The sequence below is a fragment of the Psammomys obesus genome, unplaced genomic scaffold (assembly GCF_907164565.1).
Source record: "Psammomys obesus unplaced genomic scaffold, mPsaObe1.curated_primary_1811, whole genome shotgun sequence".
In the NCBI taxonomy this organism is placed as follows: domain Eukaryota; kingdom Metazoa; phylum Chordata; class Mammalia; order Rodentia; family Muridae; genus Psammomys; species Psammomys obesus.
Window position 1 is genome coordinate 1279101 of NW_026596430.1, and position 24761 is coordinate 1303861.

The 24761-nt window shown below is 38.1% G+C and overlaps 1 protein-coding gene across 7 annotated transcripts in view; it reads right to left on the bottom strand.

Moving 5' to 3' along the window:
• Nucleotides 1-300: 300 nt before the first annotated feature.
• Nucleotides 301-24761, bottom strand: part of Ccser2 (coiled-coil serine rich protein 2) — a 125127-nt gene continuing 100666 nt past the window's right edge. For 2 of the 7 annotated variants that reach the window (XM_055597814.1, XM_055597815.1), the window contains 2 exons: nt 23784-23873; nt 301-5053 (listed from right to left, as the gene is read on the bottom strand). In XM_055597814.1, coding sequence (XP_055453789.1) covers nt 4268-5053; nt 23784-23873 — 876 coding nt within the window. In that variant the 3' untranslated portion in view covers nt 301-4267. Of the gene's footprint in view, nt 5054-6689; nt 6833-10752; nt 10793-18045; nt 18179-23783; nt 23874-24761 lie in introns of those variants that run through there. The other 5 variants (XM_055597817.1, XM_055597818.1, XM_055597816.1 and 2 more) reach the window with 5 other exon arrangements.

Here is a 24761-nt window from a genome sequence, read left to right on the forward strand (position 1 = left end):
GACTTTTTCAAAATGACTGAAAATGACATTTTCTCACTTGCATAGCTTTAGCTTTGCAATTGAGGTATTTCTTCAGGTATCACAATCCATCCTAATATTTTCTTAAAAAAATACTTTATTCAAATAGGAACCAAAGAACTACACTGCTACAACCAGTGAAGATGTGAAACTACTCTCACTCCTGGAATTCCCAACTATCATGGCCTGGGTATAACGTGTGTGGAAGAATTTGAAAATCACAATATCCTATATGTTATTGGGAAAGATATTAGAAAAACAAACTGTAGAGAGACAAGCACATTTTCATAATTATGAACTTTATTTTTTATTTACTAAGCCAACACTTTCAGGAAAGAGACTTTACATCTGGTTTCCATAATTCGTTTTACAGGCAAATTGTAATATACATTATGTACTCTGCACTGGATTGTAAAATCAACGGGGAAAACAACATTGCAGATACTGTTTCTGATTTGAGTTAGTCATGACTAAGTTCTCAAGGCAAGCATTACTCATCATGGCAATGCTCTACCAAAAACAAAGGGGCAACTTTTACTCAACAAAGTGAAGACACAAATCATTAATCAATTACATAATTATAAAAACCTCATAATCATCTGTCCAAACATATCCTCTCAAACTGCTGCAGCACAAACTTAAAGAGACCTATGGAAAGATGGAAAGACCAACAGAAAGTAGAACTCAAGCATAGAATTAGGTGAGCTTCAAGGAAAACCCAGGTGTTTATAATTACGGCTATACTTCATTTTCAAATGTGTGCATAAGCATGCAAACGTAACTCAGTAACACGGAAGCTACTGTGAATGGCGAGGGTATGGAAATGGTGCTGCAGTCCTACTTGTCTTCAGGACAAGCTCTTTTGACCCCCAGTTGCACCCTCGGGAAACTGGCAGAGCCACTCTGGTAGCAAACCAGGAGTGCATCTGGGACACCATCAATGGCATAGGTCTCTTCGGGAGTGACAGTTATGATGATCAAGTTGTGTCTGATAGGTTGAGTAAAACACTTAAAGGGACAATGGACATTTAGAGAAAACTTAGTGCTATCATGAGCAAAGTGGCATGCTGGGATACAGTTCTGTGAAAGGCTGCACAGCTACCTTCAAACAGCAACGATTACAGAGAAATTCATTTCACTAAAGCCACACCAAGAGGAGGCATTTTGATATTTCAGGCACAACTCCAAGCAATTAAGCTCATTTAAAGTGCATATCTGATATTTTCTTTCATACTCAGATTTTTGCTTACTAAAATGCTTAGTAAGTTCCCTAACATCTATATAAATACAACAAACAGTAGTTGATATGCCTGAAAATACTGCACAAATGGAAAATGAGACTACAAAAGAAAAATAACAGGTAGATGGTTTCAGTGATAAGAAATCTTCTAAGCGATACAACTCTATAATCCTTTGTCAGACACCTTGAAATCTTACCTGTACCTATGCTAATAAACACCATAGACCAAGCATTCTTTGAACAAACTCAAGGATACATAGGAAAACTCTAGCTCAAAAAAATTTTTTTGAAACATACCCTATTAAAAGCCAAATAAATAATCCTGTATTTTTTTCTCTTTCATGCATGTGAAAATTAACCAACCTCACCCTTAACACTTAGAATTCACCTACTCCCACTGTTTTCGCTGACAGAACAGAGTGAGTGAACTATGTTCCTGTGGGTAGCAAGTTGGTTTACAAATGCAATCAAGAGACCAAGCCAGATGGAGAAAATGACCTCTGCTTATTCAGCAGTGCTGAGCCCTGCTGTTACTAAGAGCAGATAGCAGTCTATGTTGTTTGTGAATGCATCCTAGATATCTTCCCTAGGAAATGTACTGGAGCAGACAATATGCGTCACAGGTGTACTGACGAGGGCTGGGAATGCAGCTCACTTGGTAGAGCGCTTGCCTAGCACAAAGTACGCCCTGGACTCAGTCTCCGCTGCCACATAAACGCAGCTGTGATGGCACATGACTGTAATCCTGGCACTCTGGAGATGGAGGCAGGAGATCAAAACTCCAAGGTTCTCTTTGGCTACAAGTGAGTTAGAGGCCAGCCTGGCACACATGAGGCTCTTGAATCAAAAATAAAATTATATTGATGAGCCTGCCTATATCATCTATCAGTACTGAGGCTCAACAAAGAATTAGAGGGTAAACTGGTGGATAAACATTTTTGCAGATTCATCAGGGAGAAAAAAATTAAAGTGGGCCAAGGATTAGAATTAACAAATTCCTGGAGTCGACATTTTTATACAACAGACAAAGACATTTCCCTCAGACAAGAGGGTTATAAATAAATTTTAAAATTTTTACTTTCACCTAAGAATAAGGCCAACTTGAAAAAGTTGTTTCATAAAGGTCTTTACAAGTCTCTAATTAAAAAAAAAAAAAACAACACACAAATCCATTAGTATGTTCTATTGCCGAGAACAGAGCATGATTGTAGCTGACGTGTGATGCGTGAGATTAAGTTTCAGTCTCCGTAAGGGGGAAGCACATGCCCACACACGGCTGCAGCTGGCTTGGCTGGCCGGTTTCGTGACGCAGCAGCGCTTTCGCCCACAGCAGTGATGACTCAATACCGTCTAGCCTACACGCAGGGCGTTCTTAGTTTCCTCTTTGACTAAGGTGCTGTGGTGTAAGCCTGTGCTCACGTGCCCCCAAACCCGAGCAAGGTCTGCATCTACAAATGGCAAATTCGCTTGAAGGGTTTTGACAGTAAGGGAGGAATGGCCCCAGATGGCAGCAAATGTGACTCTGAACCTTTGCACTGATGCATCTGATACCGTGTTTCTCTTTGTAACCCAGGGACATTTGAAAAGGAAGCCACAGACCTAATTCCTTTTGATGCATTTTGGTCAGTTAATCAGATACTGATCTTGTAAAGTTATCTGTCTGAAAAATCTTCTAAATGAACTATGGCTCACTAACCTAAGATGACACAGTTCGGGCAGACATAACATAAGGTAAATTATTCAGCTATTTAGAAGTGGCCAGCAGCACAGTTGGGGTTCCTGTACACAGTTACCTGGAGGTCCACAGCTACCTTTGGTAGCATATCTGTAGCAGTATCTCTTAATGAAGTACTGTTTCATACCTACAATTAATTTTTCCCCAAAATCTACTTTTCAAGAAACTGTCATTTAAACTTACAAAATCAGAAAAGGGAAACTTAGGAAACCCAGAAAAGTGACTTATGATAGTCTTAAACGTATATATTTTTCTCAGTGTTTTAACTCATTTTTTATAGAAAATAAGCTTTAAATCCCTCATATCCCATCAAATTTTTGTGCAAATATTTCAAGTCCATTATTCCAGTCTTCAGATATTAGCAAAAAGTCAATAAATACAAATATTACAATAAAGACTTAATTTAAAATTTTCGATATATGTTAGGAAACTTAAAAGTAATATGATAGATCTGTACGTTAATAGGGTTCAAAACTCAATTACCTGCAAAACTCTAGCACCAACAGAGGTTACAACTGATACACCACAGGCACCTCAAGCTCCCCAAATGTACAACGTAAGTGACAATAAAGGCAAATCGTATGTGTGTGACAGCAACAACAAGGCGTGATAGCAACATCGCATTGGTTTATAGCAGATAATGAAAACTGTCAGCCTGGAAATTTGTCTGATAAAAGGAGAAACAATAGGATTAGATTATTGATCCTAGAAAGGAGAGATAAAACCAATAAGGACCCCTCCCCCCATTAAAAGCCTGGTCTTTCTTCATTTACTGTGAAGCTTTTGCATAGACCTCATACAAATATAAAACACTGGCCAGAACCCTGCTCACGGACAGCCATCTTCCATCATCACTATGGATCTTTAGTTCACACAGCAGCCATGTTCACAGGAGGAATAAGCAAAGGGGTGGAGTTCTGATAACCACAGTTACTACAAACCACGACAGGACTAAACCAGCAAAGTACATATCTTGCCTGGAAAATACGATGTTTTTACTTTTCTGGTATACAGAGAGAGGGCTAGATAGTATGAATAGGGACTTGGGCCTCTGAGATGGATAAGTAAACTTGTGTTTACCTGAGACAAGTTTGTGCAAGTGGTATATAATTCAACCAGGACATAGAATGGAAGAGCCAAACTAGTAGAAGCTTCTGCACTTTAATGTTAAGATTTGCTGTAATGGAGCCTCCAACATAGTAGTAAACTGCATGTAAAGCTATTACAGAGCAGACTTCTTTTAAAGAACAAACTGGCAGGTGATGGCTATGCTCTTAATGTATCTTTGGTTTAGGAAGACGAGAATATCGATTAGAGGCCACACAATCCCCAGAATGCAAATTGCTGTGTGGACTATGTAGTTCTTTTGGTCGTGCTAATGGCCTCGGGATGCTTGTCTTGGCCTGGGAGTTTTGAGGTTCTATTTGGGGATTGCTTATTTGTTTTTGTCTGAAAGAGCCAGAAGGGGGACGAAGTTTCGATGTTTTCAGATTCAAGTGGTTTGCAAGATTGTTTTGATTAGATACTAGCTGAAGTTTTGAATTGCATGGTGTGATTACTGGTGCCTTCTTACACGTGGAAGTCCTACTTGATGACGAATCAGAATCTGGAGAAGGTGCTGAAGAACTTAAGATGGATGGCTTTGAGAGCTGTGAGGGCTTGGGCTGAGGAGACTGGTTTCTTCCAACCCTCTTAGTCTGGTCCACTGTACTTGACTGGGAAGCTGTCTGCGGAGGAGGAGTTACGAACTGCTTGTCACTAGTTTGATCCTTTGAAGGCTCTTGAGCATCCACAGTCATGCTCAGGCTCGCTTCAGAAGCTATGTCCTGCACCACATCCACTGTCAGCTGTGGGCTTGATGACGAAGGGCATTCTTCCAAACCACAGCTGCTTTCTTGTTGCAAGCCCTGTGTAAAGCTTCCATCTGGATGTGCCCCATCCTGACACATGCCTTGGACTGAATATTCACTGTGGGCCTCTATATGTTGTGGCTTTATTAGTTTTCCCTGGGCGCGGTCTGTAGGTCTGGGAAGGCTGCTGGAAGGCTGTAGTACTTGAGGCTGTTAAAATTAAAAAACAAAACAAAACAAAACAAAACAAAAAAAAACAAAAACATTAGCAACAATTTATATCAGAAATTTACCCAGAATTAATTAAAGTTTGTTTAATTAGGCAAAAGTCCTATTTATTATTCTTTAATATGGAAAATATGTGATTTTTTAAAGTAAAGAATGAACTGCAAATTCATGACATATAAAAATGATATGCAAACAAAAATGATACAGGCAGCAAACACTGAACAAGTTCCAAAATTTAATGAGACAAAAGAAAGTCTTTAAATATTTACTGAAATACAATCCCTCATCATCAGATCTATTATCTTCAACCTAATCTACAAGTGATTCAGGGGAAAGTCTGGCACTTCTATTTAATTTCCTTAAGTGGCACTCACATCTAATGGTAACCTTCAGAATTTTACCCATTTTATTTTGTACACATCATTATTTTGCATGCATGTATATATGTGTACCATGTGTGTCTCTGGTACCCATGGAGGATAAAATAGGGCATCAGATCCCCTGGAACTTAAATTACAGATGGTTGTAAGATGCCATGTAGTTGCTGGGAACTGAACCCTGGTCCTATCCAGAAATCTTTAACCACTAAGTCATTTCTCCAGCTATTATGCATTTTAAAGTTCATTTTTATGCTTGTTGTATCTCTTTCAAGAACTACCAAGAGCACCTAAGTTCAATTCTTAGAGCCCCCAGTAACCCAACATTTTTTTCAGTGACGGCTGAGAGAGCATAGACATGCCACCACCTGGAAATGGAACCAAAGTACAGCAGCCAAGTTCTCAAAGCCCAGCAGCCTTGCATACTTCAGCAGCCTGTGCTATGACAGTACCTTTACAAACTCAAGAGAACAAGTAACCAACTTCCTTTATTTTTGGCTATTGAAAGGTACAAACTAACACAGGGATCAGTTAAAACAATCAATGACCATGACTTATTTCTTCTCCCATAGGTACACTTATTTGAGGGCTAAAATGTCAAAAAACTTTGGGCTTGAAATGTGAATTTTAATGGATCATGTTTAAATAATACTTTTTTAACTATGCTAATCTACAAAGAAACCTACACAGTGTTTCTCACATCTCCTGCTGTACACGGATGGACCTATCTGACTGCATCATTCTGTTCTTTTACTCCTTGACCATCACTGGAAGTGGCTGCACACAGTCAGCAGTGACAGACTGGAATGGCATGGCTAGGAATGACTAAGAAAAGGATCACCACTCAGGAGGAATAGCTGAGGGAGCAGGATACATCCCACCAGTCAACATTCCAGTTTGGAGAAAGGGGGGCCCCACAAGCCCCAACTTCAACTGAGGAGCTATGAACAGAGAAGGGCGGGGGGGGGGGGGGGGGGAGAATGTCAATTTTCTGTAAGGATGTTGCCCCTGGCAGGCTAATCAGGGAGAACATGGGAAACACAAATTAGACTTGATAGGTTTAATTTAATTTTTACTCCTTAAAGAGAATACAAAGTGGTGAGGGGATGAAAAGGTGAGGAGGTTGGGGAAGAACTGAGAAGATGAATATGATCAAACTACATTGTTTGCATACATTAAATTCTGGAAGAATAAAACATATTATGTTTAAAAAGTGAAACAATAATCAAAACTAAGCTGTGCAGAGAAATGAATGTTAACATTAACTCTAACTGTAGAATGTTTAAAACGAAGCTACCTGATTACTGCCTAAAGCTGAATATCCCAGACTTCAAGGACAGTGGGCCTTTTCACAATCTATTACCATGGAGATGAATAAAATGTCCTACAACATGAAAGGTAGTAAAAAAATCATTATTAACTAGTTCAGTGGATTCTCCTGAAGGTTTCCTAGTGAGCATACAAAAGTAATCACAAATGTCAAAAAGATTTACGAGAAAGAGCAAGCAGGGCCAAACTAAGGAAGTCAAAATCTTCCAAAGATGGGGTGTAGAGAAGGGCAGCACTAAGCCAAGTACAGAGCACTTGTCTTCATGTTCACCTCCAAACAGAACAGGTTTCTCACACCAACTTAAAAGACCTCAAAGCAATTTAAGAACTGAAAATATCAGTGACAAATTTTTAAAATGACTTTTTTGTAATGTTTATTGCCCTAGGAACAAAGAGGTGCTACTGGCCTGCAAGCATCTATTGTTCTCATTAAGACAAGGTAATTCCAGAAAAGGACCACTGACCTGGACCTGAGACATCCATTCACACTGCTGATTACTCACATTCTCTATTTCTTATAGAAAGAAATACATGGAAACACAGCAGTCAGAAAGACGTGCAGCATGTATTCAACATAACAAAATTGGCAATTAGAAAATGACAAGGTTTCTAAGAATATACCATGCTGAGTCTTCATTTAAGAAAATAAGACTAAATAGTGATACAAAGTTTAGATTACCATGTAATTAGATGATAGGTGATTTCTGTAGGATAAGTGTGAATTTTACACTTCATGAAAAAATTAATTTTAGTAACATAATTTCCCTATCCTAAAATGAATGCCCCATGACTGAAAAACTGTAATTTGGGAAACTCCCCTATTATGAAGAGAAAAGGTTTACTTCAAGGAAGAGTGAAAAATTGCTATACTGTGAGATCTAATGAGACAACAGTGGGAGAGGCATCTTACCATGGACTAGACTGCCACTAACAAACAACAAGCTACCTAGTAACTGCTAAAAAATACACGTCTATTAAATGGACAGTATTAGGAATGAGAAAACCTGGAGGTGGGCTCACAGCACTTCCTGTGCTTGATGGAGCTCCTTAAGGAGCTCAGACAAATAAATGACAAAATCACTTCTAACAATGTGATCAAAAGAAAGCAAAAGTCTGACTGGGGAGAAAAAACAAAATGTACAAATGGTCTGGACTGAGGTTTTAAAGGACATGCAGGAATTGCCAGGTGTACAGGAAGGGAGGGAATTCTGAAACATGGGCTGGTTTGTGGCCCTGAGTAGCAAAAACCACGCTGTTCTGTCACTTAGATGCCATGTGGAGAAAACACTGCTGAGAGAACAGGCAAGGCGGACACCTTCAGGCCAAGCTACTGTAGTCGGTATGCTAGAGGATGAGAGCTACAGATGAATGTTGAATAGAGAGCAGAGGGTACAGACCACTTCAGGATCTCACAGGTGGAACCCGTGAGAAATTCAAACAGGGGAAGAAACTCTAAGCAAAACAGTCAGGTAGTTGAGTGAGCTATCAGCAGCCTGAGGACACTATCACAACAGCTCAAGTAAAATTTTAAATGTAAGAATCAGCCTACTGTTGAGCAGGGAGACTTGACCAACAGATTTGAGGAGAGAGAAATTCATAGCATTTCCTGCTATCTGGGCAAGGTCTCAGGAGAAATACCAACTAGTCCATGCATTTCATTGCCTTAGCAGCTCACAAGACTCCTCACACAAGAAGACAACAGAAACCCAAGCACCACTGGAAGATTCAGGCATCCGCCTATAGTCACAAGATGAGTGAGGCTTAGTATTCTGTCCCTGGGACTTGTGGAGGGTTTGTTACGAAAGCTCTGAAATAAAGACTGATGTTTAGTGCCTTTAACTAGACTCAGTAACTGCAAGTCTCACATCAGAGTTTTAAATAAATAAATGTTACCATTCTACAAATTCTACAGAATCTACAAATTCTCAGGTTCAGTGGTTCTATATGTCAAGGACAATGTCAACAGGCACTACTGGGGAACTGTGCAAAGCCTTGATGGTCCTCTTTAGTGATAACCTCAGGTGTTATCTGGACTTCTTGCAAGCAGAACCAGAGACCATGAGGCAATTCATGCAAGTGCTATCACAATCTCCTTTTTAATACTAGTCAGTATTCCTAGTATTTGTCATATAGTGGTGATTATATATATGCTTGCTATGAAAACGAGCAAGTGAATTATTAGCTGTGTATTCAAGAATAGCTCAACTGGCCATAAACTAGCAAAGATAACCAGTTAAGTCAATAATCAATCATTAGTGATTAAATAAAAATCAAACTCTAAAAATGAATGGACAAATAAATCTGGATAATAGAAAATAAACCTGTTTTTCTTTAAATGTTTGATGTTAATAACATATTAGCTTGAACAGAAGTATCTCTTATAATGACCTAGCCATCGAGTGCTTTTTGGTTTGGGTTTTTGTTTTGTTTTGACTTGAATAGGCATTTCGGAAAACTATCCCAATGGGCATTTAGCCCTGTTTCCCTATTCAGTTGTAACAGTATGATTGAACATGCAGACCACTTAGCAAGGGCTTCCTGACACATATGTCACCTGTGATAATTAGAGAGTATTAGTATGGTAAGTTCAAGGTAAGGCTCTTTTGTAACTGGGCCTGGCAGAACAGCCAAGATCTTTATCACATGAAAATAGGTCAGTTGCTACAGAACATGGAATTTCTAGGTTCAAATACAGTTCAATAAGGTTAGTGACCAGGAGTGTCACTATGTGTGGCTATGATTCCAAACTATCATGTGTGACAATGAAACTGCCTTCCTGGACAGCAGAACTGGAGTTAGAACATACAAAGTTTAAAGTTTGGAAAGGGTTATCAGATGGCTAGTCAAACACTGCATTGAATTACTTAGTGTCTATATGAAGACTGTAGTTAGCTTGCTTTTGGATCTACTCCTTACAATTGGTGAGATGCTGTACAAATGATTATAGTGCTCTGAAATGGAATTTCATAATTAAATTTCTGCAAATAATAGCATGACTATGAGGTCCTTAACACAATGCTTAGCATTTACAAACTCTGGAGAAATGTGATTCTCCAGACTGGAAAGCAGGGGTCTCCTTCTGCCAGAGCACAGAAACCCCAATTCCAAGTTTGCATGCATGATGGCTTCTTTTCCTGAGAGTCTGGGCGAACGGTATTAGCCTATTCTTTTTCTAAATGAGGAAACTCACATTTAATGAAGTAATGGTCAAATTTCATACTTTGGCAAGTGGCAAAGGTCAATTTTAATCCATCAGAGATTTAAAAATGCAGTACTAAAACTTACTACTGTTATGTTATTTGGCAGTTAAAAATTCATGGGCTTTCAGAATATATAGTATAATCAGAAGATTATCTGAAGTTTTAGCGTGAGTAAGCAATCTACACATTCAATACCGTCACATAGGTAATAACTTTCCTGAAAAGTTTCCCATTTGCTTCTTAGTTGATTCTCACCTACAAAAGAGAACAATCAGACACCAAGCTCAAGCCAGTTGGTGCAGCAGCTGTCTGGACAGAGGTGGTCCTACAGTAACTCAATGGCAGAAACCCTGAGGAAATCTCTTCATCATTACTGTGCCATCATACCCCAAAGGTCTCTAAAAATATCTTGTTGGGTTTCATAAGCATCATTCCCCTCTAGTTATTAGGAAAAAGATGGCAGCTAAAGTGTCAAGCCCTGAGTAAAAAGGTTCCACAGTCTGTAAAGTAGAAAACAGGAAATATTCAAGTATATAATTGCTACTGTATAACACACATGAAGCACCTAAAACCATTTTCTGGGCTACATACGCGTTTATTGCTACTATTAAACGCACTTTAACACTTAATGGGAAGATGAAAATGGAGCCACGTGTTACATGCCTGTAATATCATGCATGCATGCTCTGACATGCACCATGCAAACTGGGAGAAAACAGAAAGCAAAAAGTGACCATGGAGAAGGTGGTAGGAAAAATCTGAAATTGTACTGTACCACGCTTTGTCAGAGAAGTAGTGGACTAACTTCTCAACTCCTTGCCAGTGGCACAATGGGAGAGCAGAGACAAGAGAAAGACAGGACAATGGCATCAGAGACTAGACAGAACACTGCGGATTGCCATGACTGGGCAGCAGCCGAGGATATCTGCTCTGCCTGAGTTTTTCTAAGCATTACTTGTTATTGTACATAGTATATTTGCATATGGTAAATCATATTTGTTAAGATTTATATCTTTTTGCTAAAGTGGTTCACAAGTTAATACAAATATTCATGTCCATAGAAAAGTATGTATAACACTTCTTACACAGAGGAATTACTTGAATTTTACCAAACACAATACTGAAAAGAATTTTGACATAATCTAATACTAATATTCCAAAAACCTAAGGAAGTTAGGCCTCATAAAGCCCCCTATGAACCAAAAAAGTAGAAAATATTTTTAGTAATTTAAAAAATTTGTAGCACATTATAAAACTAGATAAATTTAGTATTTGCAGGCTTGTTTTTATTGCTGCAATTGCACTAAGACCTCTTCAAGTACAGCTGACTGAAATTTCACTTAGAAATGATGTCAGATGTGCTACACGGAGTCCCACACATCACTGCGAAGAAACATATTTTACCAGCTTCAAAGGAGGCCAATCATGGATCCCAGTGGTTTTTGGAAACCAGAAATACTCTTTTGTCCTCTAGATTTCAGAATCACACCTCCAGATCTCAGAAAACTTAAAAGGACATATGATTAATAAATATATTGCTTAAAAACTATAGAAATACAAAATTCACAAATCCTTTGAGCTTACAGCCAATTAACTGCTCTTAAAATTATCAAAGCGATTAATAAGAGGGACCATATTTACTGCAGAGGCACAGTCATTGAGACTGACTGACTCTATGAAACTATCTCTTAAAGACTATCAAATCTACCTAGCAGATGCAAAGTACTGTAGGAGAAAGGCTGTAAATTGTTTAGCAATAATGCATTTCCACTAGTGTAACCAATATGGTGAAATTTGCAAGTACAATGCCTCAGCTACAAGGGCTGGCACAAGAAACACGCCCACCAACTGCAGAGGAGGCATCACAGCAGCTTCAGACAGAAAACATTCAATGTTGCACCTGTCACAACTAAAGGTACTGACAGAAACTAACACATGTCTAAATTTATGGGAAGTCCTAGTAGACCATGAGTTGGGTTCACATTTCTAATTAACCAACAAATAACTAAACCAATAACCATCTAAGACTGACTGCAAAATATGTGTATTACAGAAAGAAACTGGCTTAATGTATAATTGACTTTTTCAGTTTCTACCAAATTATCCTAGTTTCTATTTCAATCAAAATATTTTGTATTTATGAAAAGTCACTCCCCAGGCTAACTGCTCCTAACTCACAGCAGTTAAACAACCATGCACACAAAGTTGACTGAAGTCACATCTCGGTGAAGTCAGTCAGGCTGGGCTGTGTAAATCAAGCCTATCAGCATGTCTGGCAGCTGGGCAACACACAGTACCTTCCCCAACTGAGCACACACGGAATTTAGTAAATGTTGTGCCTCCAAAGCTCTGCCTACAGATGTGCTGGATTACACACAGAGATGAAATCCACTGCAGTAATTTACATAGGCTGGAAGAAAAAGATTCAATCATAATTGAATGATGATTCACCCAAATGATAATACACTGTCATCCACAAAAAAAGTGGTTTCAGGTTACATTGTGCGAAAAATGTTTATGATTCAAGAATATGTAGAACTACAAAAGATTCTTATTTTATAAAAGACAAAAGGAAATAGTTTAGTTCTTTTAGCTTCTTTGGCTATATTGTATTGTATATAGCTATACTGTATTCTATTATATTGTATGTCAGAGGAAATTTTAAATTTTACATAAAAGATCATCTAAAATAAATTGCAAGATGCAAGCTCTACACATACATTTTTCTAAATATTTTTGGAAATAAAACCCAAAATGAAATATTTAATTAATAGATTAAGGCTATGATCCCTGAGACAGTAATTCTTTTTTTTTTTAAGCTTAAAGGGTCATCTAATATTATTTTTTAATATATATATTATTATCATTTATTACAACTTACTCAATTTGTATCTTGGCTGTGGCCCCCTCCCTTATCTCTTCCCAATCCCACCCTCCCTCTCCTCTCCTTATGCCCCTCCCCTAGTTCACTGATAGGGGAGGTCCTCCTCCCCTTCTATCTGACCCTATCCTATCAGGTCTCATCATGACTGGCTGCATTGTCTTCCTCTGTGGACTGCACCCCCCAGGAGTAGGTGATCAGAGTTCATGGTAGAGAAAGCCCTGCCCCTTATTAGGAAACCCATTTGGAGACTGAGTCTTTGAGGTACATCTGAGCCGAGGTTTTAGGTCTTCTCCATACACGGTCCTTGGTTGGAGTATCAGTCTCTTCAGAGCCCCTAGGGGTCAGTTTTGTTTTGTTTTTTTGTTTGTTTTTTGGCTCTGTTGGTATCCTTTTGGAGCTCCTGTTCCCTCCAGTTCTTTCTATGTCCCCCTCCTTTCATAAAATTCCATGAATTCTGCCCAAAGTTTGGCTATAATTCTCAGCCTCTGCTTCTATACCTCAATCAGCAGTCTTTCAAAGGCCCTCTGTGGTAGGAGATGGTAATTCTTGAGCCAAAAAATGATGAAGAAAGCAAAGAGTGAGTAAGCTATTGAAAATAAACAGACTAGCAGCAAGTGAGGCAGGTCAAACCAAATGATCAACATCTGGCTGAACTGAAGAATGGTTATTCCTGAAAGTTCTTCATCTTCCACACCAAAAAGGATTTCCTGGCAAATGGGTTTAATCCTCAGGAAAGAGCACTAAAAATAATAAAGACATTTCTGTAAAAAATGTTTTGCTATGATAACATAAAATTTATATAAAGTTAGCCAAGCTCCTTTTCTTTCTTCCTATTTTTCATGTGTGGATGTGGTATGTACATATTTGTGTATGCATATTTTTGCATGTACATATGGAGATTCAAGCCTGACACCAGGAATCATTGTTGGTCATTTTTTTACCGACTGAGGCAGTCTCGCAATCAAATCTCAAGCTCTTTTATATTGCTAGCCTGCTGCTAAGTAGTTTGCTCTGGGGAACTCATCTATCCTTTCTGAGGCTGTAGTTACAGGTGGGCCACCACACCTACTAATATTTGCATGGGTTTCTGGGAATCGGAACTCACTTCCTCATGCTTGAGTGCTTTAACTGCTGGGACACACCCTCAGACCCTGGCTAAGCTTCAAAGTCCTGCTAACAACATTTTAAGGAAAAAGTTAAGTCCACTAGCAAGAGAATGAATCTATGATGTTCTATAGAAAGTACTATTTAAGAATCTTCTATTTTCTATCTGGGGGTCTAGGTCCTCTCCATGCCTGGTCCTTGGTTGATTCATCAGTCTCTGCAGGTCTCCCTGGGCCCAGATTTTTGGCTCTGTTCATCTCCTTGTGGAGCTCCTGTCCTCTCCAGGTCTTACAATTTCTCACTTCTTTCATAAGATTCCCTGAACTCTGTCCGAAGTTTGGCTATGAGTCTCAGCATCTGTTTTAATACCCTGCTGGGTAGAGTCTTTCAGAGGCCCTCTGTGGTAGGCTCCTGTCTTATTCCCCGTCTTCTCCTGCTTCTGATGTCTACCTTGTTTGCCCTTCTGAATGAGGAGTAGTCCACAGACAGAGCAGTCCCATGTGGGTTCCCTAGAAGGGAAGCAGGGGCACTCACTGGCATGAACTTGGTTGCCTGCTCTTTGATCACCTCCCCATGGTGAGGTGGTCTTACTAGGCCACAGAGAAAGAGGATCCAGACAGTTCTGATGAGACTTGATAGGCTAGTGTCAGATAGTAGGGGTCCCCCACCCCTACCAGTGGACTAGGGGGTTAAAAGGGAGGTAGGGTAGAACTGGAAGGAGATAAGGGAGGGGCTACAGCCAGGATATAAAATGAATAAATTGTAATTAATAATAATAAATGAAAAAATTAAAGAATTAAATTAATTAGAAAACAAAGTTTCTTGAAACAAATGAAAATGAAGACATAGGATACCAAAACATATATGGAAAAACTAAAATATCTAGGAATAAAACTAACCAAAGGGGGAAAAAAGAATATTTTATCTGAATTTTAAATGGAGGTACACAGGTATTTAATTATAAATACATATTTGTATCCAATAAATATATACTGGGCTGAGATGCAAAATAAATTTATTATCACTTGTCAAAATTATTTGTTAAGTAGCACCTGAAGGTCATACAGGAAAAGAAAAATATAAAACTATAAATTGTATGATTTCAATGTAATTCTGGTAAATATAATTACTAGAATATAAATTTAGACATCAAGATAACACATTCAGAAACTACGGGGCTGTTAGGACAGATGGAGATGTACTCCTATGGTTTGTTTCCTTTTCTTCCCATCAAAGCTGCTTCCTGCAGACGACAGAGATACAGAGAATTCCTGACTTCTTCTAAGTAGCATAGGAAGAGAAAATTCTGAAAGGGATGTTGTTCTTAAATAATGATTTTCAGAAGCTATTTGGCCGTGTCATTAAGACCTTCTACCTGACAGAAGCAATTCTTTTACTACATTGCCCTACTCTGCAGCAGGTTACTCATCAGTCTCCACCCACTGCAGGTGGACACGAGGGAAGGAGGAGAACCAAGGCCAGTTAACTGAGGTCTCCACTGACACAGCAGGAAGGGGCTCCATACACCTACACAAATTATTTTCTGCTACCCTATAAAATGTTTATTTGAAATAAAAAGAAAAACAGCACAAAGTAAGTATTAGCATTCATTTAAACAAGCAAACAAACAAACAAAACAAAAAACAAGTCAACATATCCAGAGAAAGCCATGTAAAAGTCAGGACCTTGTATACTTATTCCATTTCCTAGAGTTATTCTTAAATTTAGCAAGAAGATTTTTGGTCAGTGCAGCTTGTGAAACATCTTGTGCTACATACTCCTAATGACTGATGATTTCATGATTTGTGTGTTTGGAACAGGCTGTTTTCCCACACTGTATCGACTACCACTAATATCTGCTACTCACTCTTACAACTTAAAATGAAAATACAACTGCCATTGGCGGAAACACAAGCACAACTCCCGCCTCTGCATTTGCTGATCAATATAGTACACTCTAGCCAATGCTCAAGTAGGCATCAGAAAGAACTTTGTAAATGAAACATTACAATAAAAGAGAAACTCCTTAATTCTCTTCTATTATTTCTAGTCAACCTCTATAAAAACTGAGTGCTAGGAACCGAAATTCAGTTAAATGCAAAAATGGACAGTATCCAATTGAACATTCGTTTAGTACAGAAAAAAATTAACATCTATTCTTACGCTCTCTGAAAAACCATGAAATTCCTGATTTCACAGCCTTACTTCATCTCCTCTCTCTCTCTCTCTCTCTCTCTCTCTCTCTCTCTCTCTCAAACACACACACACACACACACACACACACACAGGAGGTAGAAAAACAGCTTTGATAGCATACAGTATTGGCTATCTGCAGGTGTGAATCTCAGATAGTACAGTAGCTAATTCATATTTCTTTTCTGAAAGAAACTCTCAAACACAGTGAGAGACGCTAAAGGGGTGTAAAATGGTCCTGTGGCTATGGCTCAACACAGATCCTACGAGAATCTCTAGAAAAAGACATACCCACACATCTCTGAGTGGCCAGCAGAGCCAAATCACACAACTAAACCCTTTTTCCTAAACTGGGGATGCAGAAAGGGATTTGATCCAGGAAAACCAGAGATCAGTCTTGATTGCAACACTGTAGCACATAACCAGAACCCAACAGCACTGAACCCATGAGGAAAAGGAAGAAGCACCCCCCAACAGAAGGCCAATGGCCAGAGGAAAGGATAAGGAAATACTAAGGCAACATGAGTTAAGAAATTTGCAAGAGGGATATTTCCAGAGACATAAAAAACCAGAAACAAAGAACCCTCCAGCACCATTTGAATACAGGACAATTAACCTTACTTCAATTTCATATTGCAGCTAGCAGAGAGATGGCAGGGGCTTCGGTAAGCACAGAGGCAGGGAGGCTGAGTTGAGGTGAATCTGTCAAGCAGCTCTGGCTACTGACTATAATCCTCAAAATACATCCTTTGTTAATGGTTTTCCTATTACCACATTAGCAATTCAAAAAATACGGTTCCCCATGTGCTATGATTGTTTAGAGAAATGAATGCAACTACTCTAGAAGTAAAAGGGAAAGTTCACAAACATAGTACAATATTATTCCTCTTGTCACTGCCTCTGTATAAGAGAACTGGCTTCAGAATAACCTGTCCATAGCCCTACAAACTCTACTTTTCATCAAAACAAAAAGCACAGAAGAAAAGGAGGGGCACCAACCAAACCGTGTCTTATCTGGAATTCATGTTACTTCTTTCTAATTTTGATAAATGAAGACATAATTTTTCAAAAAAATAAATTTTATTCTTAGTTGATTGAAATTCCCCATTGGACTCTCAATACTTCATTCAAGGAAAATCAGTAGAAAAGAACTGTAGGAATCACTATCAAAATAAACCACGGAGTAGGTGTAGAATTCTGATTAAGTATTTTTCATTAATAATAGCTTTTTTTGAGGGGGTAACTTTTCAAAAAAGATAAAATATAGTCAACTTACCAGGTATAGTTAAATGCATAATATAAAGCAGTCAACACATGTTGAAGGGTCAAGAGATAACTGAATCATTACAAGCGTTAGTAAACCATGCATATTCAAAGCCACTGCTTCTATGCTGTGAAGCAGCTAACACAGTATAAAGGCATATTAGTGGTTTAAAAAAAAGGCCTTGAATTTTTTTAAAAGATTTTTTTTAGATGGCAATTGAATACAATCAAAGCCTTTGATAAGGAAATATTTATATAAGTGTATAATGGTCTAGTAAGCCTGATCCCTAAACAGTATGCATCTGTCCATCAACTCTGTGCATATTTAAAAAATAATTAGGTAAAAAACAATTTTTATTTATATATTTAATAATCTTGATAAGATCTTTTTAAAGACAGATGCATGTCAGCCAGTCTAGGGTCACCAGCAAAGACTTCAACAGCACTGTGGTGAAGTTAACCTCTGGCAGCTCTCAGGTAGCCATAGTGGAGGTTTCTTTGCATGCAGTCAAGGAAGTGTTAGGAGAGCAGACCACAGGAGTGCTCATGTAGCAGGTGCCTGTAGATTACTCAGGAGGGAAAAGCAGGTACTGGGGAGGGACAGGCCATGCAGAAGGGAAATACCATGAGGGGGAAGCCGGAGCAGGATGGGAGTGAGAGACACAGACTCACTCTGTCTGCGGTGCGGTGGAACAGTCCGTGGCATCCCCTGGAAGGAGCCCTGCCAAGGAGAGAAGGAGGGAGCAGAGTACCCACCCTGTGCAGAAAGAGACGGGGCAGGGAGGCATAATGAAGAAGGGAACCAGGAAACCAGTCATATTTGTTTTCGCGTCTTAAAATAACACAGCAATAATGTTAATGAGAAGTAAACTCCATCTTTACCATAGAGCCAGCTCAAATTAACACATCAGAACTCAAAATCCAGCTGTCAAATACTTGTACAAAGAATACCCTCTACTCTTTGTAGTTAACACACAAATAAACCTTCTGGTATCATTAACCCCATCATCAAATAGCCTTCAAAGACTCAGATTATCTATCATTTTACAGAAAAAGGACTACAGAAGGGGAGATAAATTACATGTCTTAGCAAACAGAAAACATTAATTTATGAGTCAGGAAATCAAGAATTAGCACACAATTTTTATTTTCAAGTCACTGATTTTCAAAAGATTAGAAAACAAAAATAAAGCAAGCTAGGGTTAGAAATGATTAGGATATTGTGACAATAAGCTCTTACAAAACGTGACATGCAAGCCATAGGTGATGCATTCTTTTTAGTATGTGTAACTAAAAGCTCCTTAATTTAACTTAATCGTGTTTTACTAAAGTTGGAAGACATCTGTATGCCAGATGTCAAACATTACAGAACCAGAAACACATTTTGCTTCATCTCACCACTGCAGCCAAATTAAAAATACCTACAGATAAAACTACAACAAACAAATTAAATATTCTCTTTATTTTGCTGCTGTATTCTGTTTGCTAATTTATCACAGTTCTTCCAAAACATACTCAAAACACTTTCAAAAGTGTCTTCCATAGGTCTGGAATAAATCCAAATTGAATGACAGATACTTACATACAGATCAGTTGATGGCTATAACAGCCATGAGTTATTTGTTACTGGCCTTGAAAAATAATTCCACTCAGATATTGATACAATATATAACTATAAAAATGTACAAACAGCATCAGACATGAACAATGAATTCTTGTGTGCAGACTTATGCCTGTAGAACATGATGTGTCAGAAGCACAGGTGGCTCCTGCCAGTCTTTAAAAGCCAGCTGGCACATGCTATGTGCAAAATCTAATGCCTGAAAATGATAAATATTATACAGTGTAAAAGTAATTGTGTGACCACCTCACAAACTTCACTTGTTCAAATATTGCTGTGTGTGTGTTTATGCGTGTGTGCGGTTTCACATACACAAACCCTTTTGAGTAGAAAATATAAAAATAATCAATAAATAAGACCGCTTAGCAAAGAAGTTAATTCCTTAATTCCCTCTGAGTACCTATCTCCAAATATACCAAAATATACACACAAGTATCTCTGAGTTGTAATATGGCAACTCCAGTGAAGATGAAAATGGCAAGTCTAAGTTTAAAGTTAGGATAATCCTGCAGAAATGTTAACTAGTAATCCTGCCCAGGCTCAGGATCAGGATAGCATTGGTCTCAAAAGAAAAGCACAGGGACAGAGAGAAGAGAAGGCTGTGAGATACACTGTTGTTTCAGTTACTCTGACATCCTATCTCTCAGGCAACAAAGGAAAGGAGAGATAGGTTTCTTGCTAATAAAATTATAAACATTAGCATTTAGAAATCAATGCTTTTTGTGATGTTCCACTGTAGCATTCTGATTTTATAAAAATATAATGGAAAACATTGGTTATATGAGTCTATAGCACAAGCACCTAGTTCCTAGAGGAATGACTGCTTACTACAAATGGTATTCGACTTGTTAAACTGATCCATTGTATATGACTCTACTATCTTACAACACACATTATTACAATTGTATATGAAATACCAGCTGTATATGACTCTGCTACATGCAGTGACAGGAACTAAGAATCTCTCAGCGTTAGAACTAACTCCAACAGAACAATCTGAAATATACGCTAGAGCATTTTCTCTTGACTACCTCATATGCAACAATCAGTTATTAAACAAGGAAAAAAAAATGTAGAATTAGGTCCAACTGTGAATAGAGTTTTAGCTTGTACCAGCCTTTCTACCTGACATGACAGCCTGCATATTCCCACACTTGTTTTGATAGTAATCCAGGACAGCTGATTATGTGACAGAACACATAGATCCTTTATACCTTTCTTTGATGTCTGATTGAGAATTAATTTTTTAATTATTTAAGTTAAGATGTTCAAACAAATGGCTGGTGAAAAGAATATGTCATGATAATTTGGATTTTAATGTGCAAATTGACTTTCTATCTTTAAATGTTAAGATTAAATGTTTTAAAAACATTATTGGAAATCCACACAGTAACAGAATTCAGCCCTTGCCCTATGATTTTCACCCAAATTATTTCTTTTCGGTTTTTAAATTAAGTATGATCACATCATTTCCCTCCTCCTCTTGCCTTTCCCATATGCCCTTACCCCTTCTCCAATTCATTGTTTCTTTTTCTTTTAAATTTATTAGAAGTCAGTATCAAATAATGCTATTATTAAGAGAAGGACAATGCAACCAGTCCTGATGAGACCTGACAAGCTAGGGTCAGATGGAGGGGAGGAGGCTCTCCCCTATCAGTGGACTTGGAGAGGGGCTTGGGAAGATATGAGGGAGGGAGGGAGAGTGGGATTGGCAGAGATTGAGGGAGGGGCTACAGCTGAGATGCAAAGTGAATAAACTGTAATTAATATAAAAATAAAAATTTAACTTAAAAAAAGGGTAGGCTAGTGCATGGGTCATTAAAGACTGTCTTTGAGAAAAGCAACTACAAAGCGCACTTGCTTTGTACTCATGGCCACCCTTCCATCAGCCTCCGAGCACTTGGATGAACAGGGCTGCACCAACCACAGATGGCTCTGTAACTTTATATATTTAAAACGAGCCTTTAGCTGGGCTTGATGGGAAAGCCTTTATTCTCTAAACTCAGGAAACACAGGCACATGGAACTCTGCTGAATTCAAGGGCAGCTTGGTATACACAGCGAGTTTCAGCAGCCAGGGCTAAGCACTGAAACCATGTCTCAAACAAAAATAAAAACAGTGAAATAAACTTTGGTTGCTCACAGCACCAGCCTCCCATAGCATTCCTGAGTCATGCAATTACTTGAACAAGTGGCTGCTCAGTTTTAGCTTCCTTGTGTGCAAGGAAATGAAATTACTGGCATCTAGGCATACTGTTAGTCACAGTAAAGCAAGCCTCCGGAGAACTGTGGCTGTGTTTTTTTCCACACTGAATGAAATGCAGCTTGGCACAGAGTAATATGCAGTAATCAATCTGCTATCTTTCTTTTTCTCTGCTGCCCTGCTTTGCTTCTTATTTCTTGTGGGTTCTCTACTCTGGATATCTTATTTGTAGCCATTAGTGGATATCCTACTCCACTCTGACAAATCTTCAGAAAAAATTCAAGTGGCTTCAAAATGTTTTGCTTTTCTACCATTCTGCTCTCACTGGTATACATCAACTCAGGTGTCCAACTATTTCACATTTCTTTCTATCTCCTAAATGGCTTCCACCAAACCCTAGTCAGGAAACCTCTCAGCCATCAACCTTTTCCATCTTTCAATGCAGTCAGATTTCTTTCTTCATGTTTACACAATGTTCAAATGGAATTCTCACAGAAAGCCCAAGTAGATGCTAATAATCAAATGACTGTAGCAATGTCAAAAACACTGAAATGTCTCAAGTTATTTCGAGAAAATGTGAAAAAGACAAACCAGATTATAACCTGCAGCCTTCTCAAAAGCCTAGGCAGAATTTTTTAAAAATTTACTTATACTAAAAAGATTTTTAAATAGTCTTTTGATTTCTAAAATTTCTCTCTAAAAAAACTAAAGAAGATAAACAAGAACTACACTGCATCCCCACATTTGTATCACCTAACCCTTGTCTAAATATGCTGGACTCTGAATTGAACACCTGGAGCAAGGTATAATTTTTGAGTGAAAAGACTATCTCTATAACTACAGTAACTGTTTCCAGAATAATGTATTTCAAGTGAAGTCCAAAGAGCAGGGGGAAAAGACCACAGAGTAAACTCATTCTTAACTTGAAGTAAATAAATAAGCATATCTATTCACTGAGTGAAGCTCAGTGAAACTCTGGGAAGTCCTAAATTAGACTTTCTGACTCTGTACTTACATGAGCTTTCACACTTACTTTCACTGTTTTCTTTCTGAAACACATCTGCGTTTCCGCCGAACTATGTACTTAGTATTGCTAAACCCTACCCCCACCTCTGCCTTTACTAGCTGTTCTGTAATTAGTTAAGGACATTCCATTCCTCTCATCCTGGAAGGCTCTTCAGTGTGCTTTGGGGGATAATGAACTATGGACCAGAAGTCAGGAGTCTTAAATTACAGAACTGTCCCAGCCATCTCTTTACTACAGAAATGTAATAGGCTATTTAATGGCCCTTTATTTTTTATTCCTATCAACAACAACAAAAAAAAGAATGTAGTCAGGTGATGCCTATAAAAATACAATAAAGAAAGCTAAAGTCCTGAGGTTTTTATAGTGCTTGGTTAAAACCTGGCCTTTATTCCTCCCAAGATCACTGTAAAAATTGAATATACTGCGGTTGTTCTGGACCAGTTACTTTTCCCTAGAGTTAGGAATAAAATTAATATCCTATTTCCAGAACAGTAAGGCTGGCTCGGAGCCAGGGAGGTTATGAAGTTTAATGACGTCCATAAAGATGCAAAGAAGTTCCTTTGGCTGTTTAGGAACCAAATGAGCAGTCTGCATTTATCTATGTATTTCCTTCTCTAATTCCTCACTTCTCCTTCAAGAACCAGGATGATCTTAAAATAGGTTTATTTCTATTATCATATCGTATCATCCCACACAGAGAAAGCTATTACACATTATATGAAAAGAAGCAAAGTAACAATTTTGTAAAATTTAAAGGCTTATAGTTATGTTTTCTAAATTAGATTGACTTTATTAGCCTTTATATTTTCCTATTAATTTGTATTGCTGGGATTCTACTGCAATAGAGAACACAAATAGCATCTCAAGATATACCACACTCTAACAGAAGCCTATTGCCTAAGCCATACAATAGGATAAAAATGACTGACATCCTGAAGTGAGTTCCAGGTACTGGCAGTGAATAATAGGGTACTTTCAGCACTAAGTATATTTTAATGTATAATACTTCCAAAAAACAACAAACAATATCTAGGTGGCTATTTCCTACTATTTCGAATAAATCATACCCTAACAATGTTTCCATGTGTTAATATTTTCTAATTCCTCCACTAATTTTTAATTATAACAATAAAACCTATTTGGAAAAGTTTCAACACAAAAGGAAATATGCTACATCATATACCTTCAAAGTGGAATATATTGTACAAGTGGGACCACAGTATCATTACTCCCACAAAAACATGCAATGGGAAAAGAGTAGACACTCAAATAAAATGGGCCACGGTGCACAGGATGGAAAAGCTAGAAAAAGCACATCTGCTTCTATGGAACACACAAGACAAGCTTTGAAAAGCACAGAGTACCTAGGCAACAACAGAAGAGCAACTCACCTAAAGGAGGAAAACAAAACAAAACAGCTATGGCAGATTCAAAATTATTAGTGGTTAGATTGAAAATCAAAGCAGCACACCTAAAATAGCAAAGGACAAGAGTCAAGAACAGGTGACTTACAGGAAGTCTTCTCCAGGGTGTCTGGGTGTATTTATCAGCATATGTACACTTGCCCTCTTTAGATTTCTGGTGACAGTTACACCGGGTTGCCTGGACAAAACCACAGATGTTTAAAATGGTTTAATTTTACACATACACACAGGCAATTAGAGGCTGTGGTAGAAAGAACAAGTCAAATCATCAAGTCACAAAGTGCAATGCATCCCTGGCTACGTTTATGGCAAATGTGCCGACATGAAACATCAAGGTCTATTCAGTCACTCTCCCTTTTCAAAAACGGGATTTAATGAAAAGCCAGTGAGCTACAATTTTAAATAGTCAAAATTTCTCTTGGCAATCTCTTAAACTGTCTAAAAAAAAAAAAAATCACACTATATAATTTTATGTGTATGTATACACGTGTGTGTGTGTGTGTGTGTGTGTGTGTGTGTGTATATATACACAACATTGCTTATAGAGATGTAAAATATATATAGCAATAAAGGGCATAAAAAGAATACTACCAAAAAACTATATTCTTGGGCTGGAGAGATGGCTCAGAAGTTGAGAGCACTGGCTGTTCTTCCAAAGGTCCTGAGTTCAAATCCCAGCAACCACATGGTGGCTCACAGCCATCTGTAATGAGACGTGGTGCCCTCTTCTGACCTGCAGACATACGTGCAGGCAAAAGACTGTAAAAATCAATCAAGAAAAAAAGGAAAGAAGGAAAGAAAAAGAAAGAAAGAAAGAAAGAAAGAAAGAAAGAAGAGAAAGAAAGGAGAAAGAAAGGAGAGAAAGAAAGAAAAAAGGAAGAGAAAAAGAAAAAAGAAAGAAGAGAGAAAGAGAAAAAGAGAGAAAGAAAAAAGAAAGAGAGAGAAAGAAAAAAAGGAAGGAAGGGAGAGAGAAAGAAAGAGAAAAGGAGAGAGAGAGTAAGAGAGAGAGAAAGAAAGAAAAAGAAAGAAAGAAAGAAAGAAAGAAAGAAAGAAAGAAAGAAAGAAA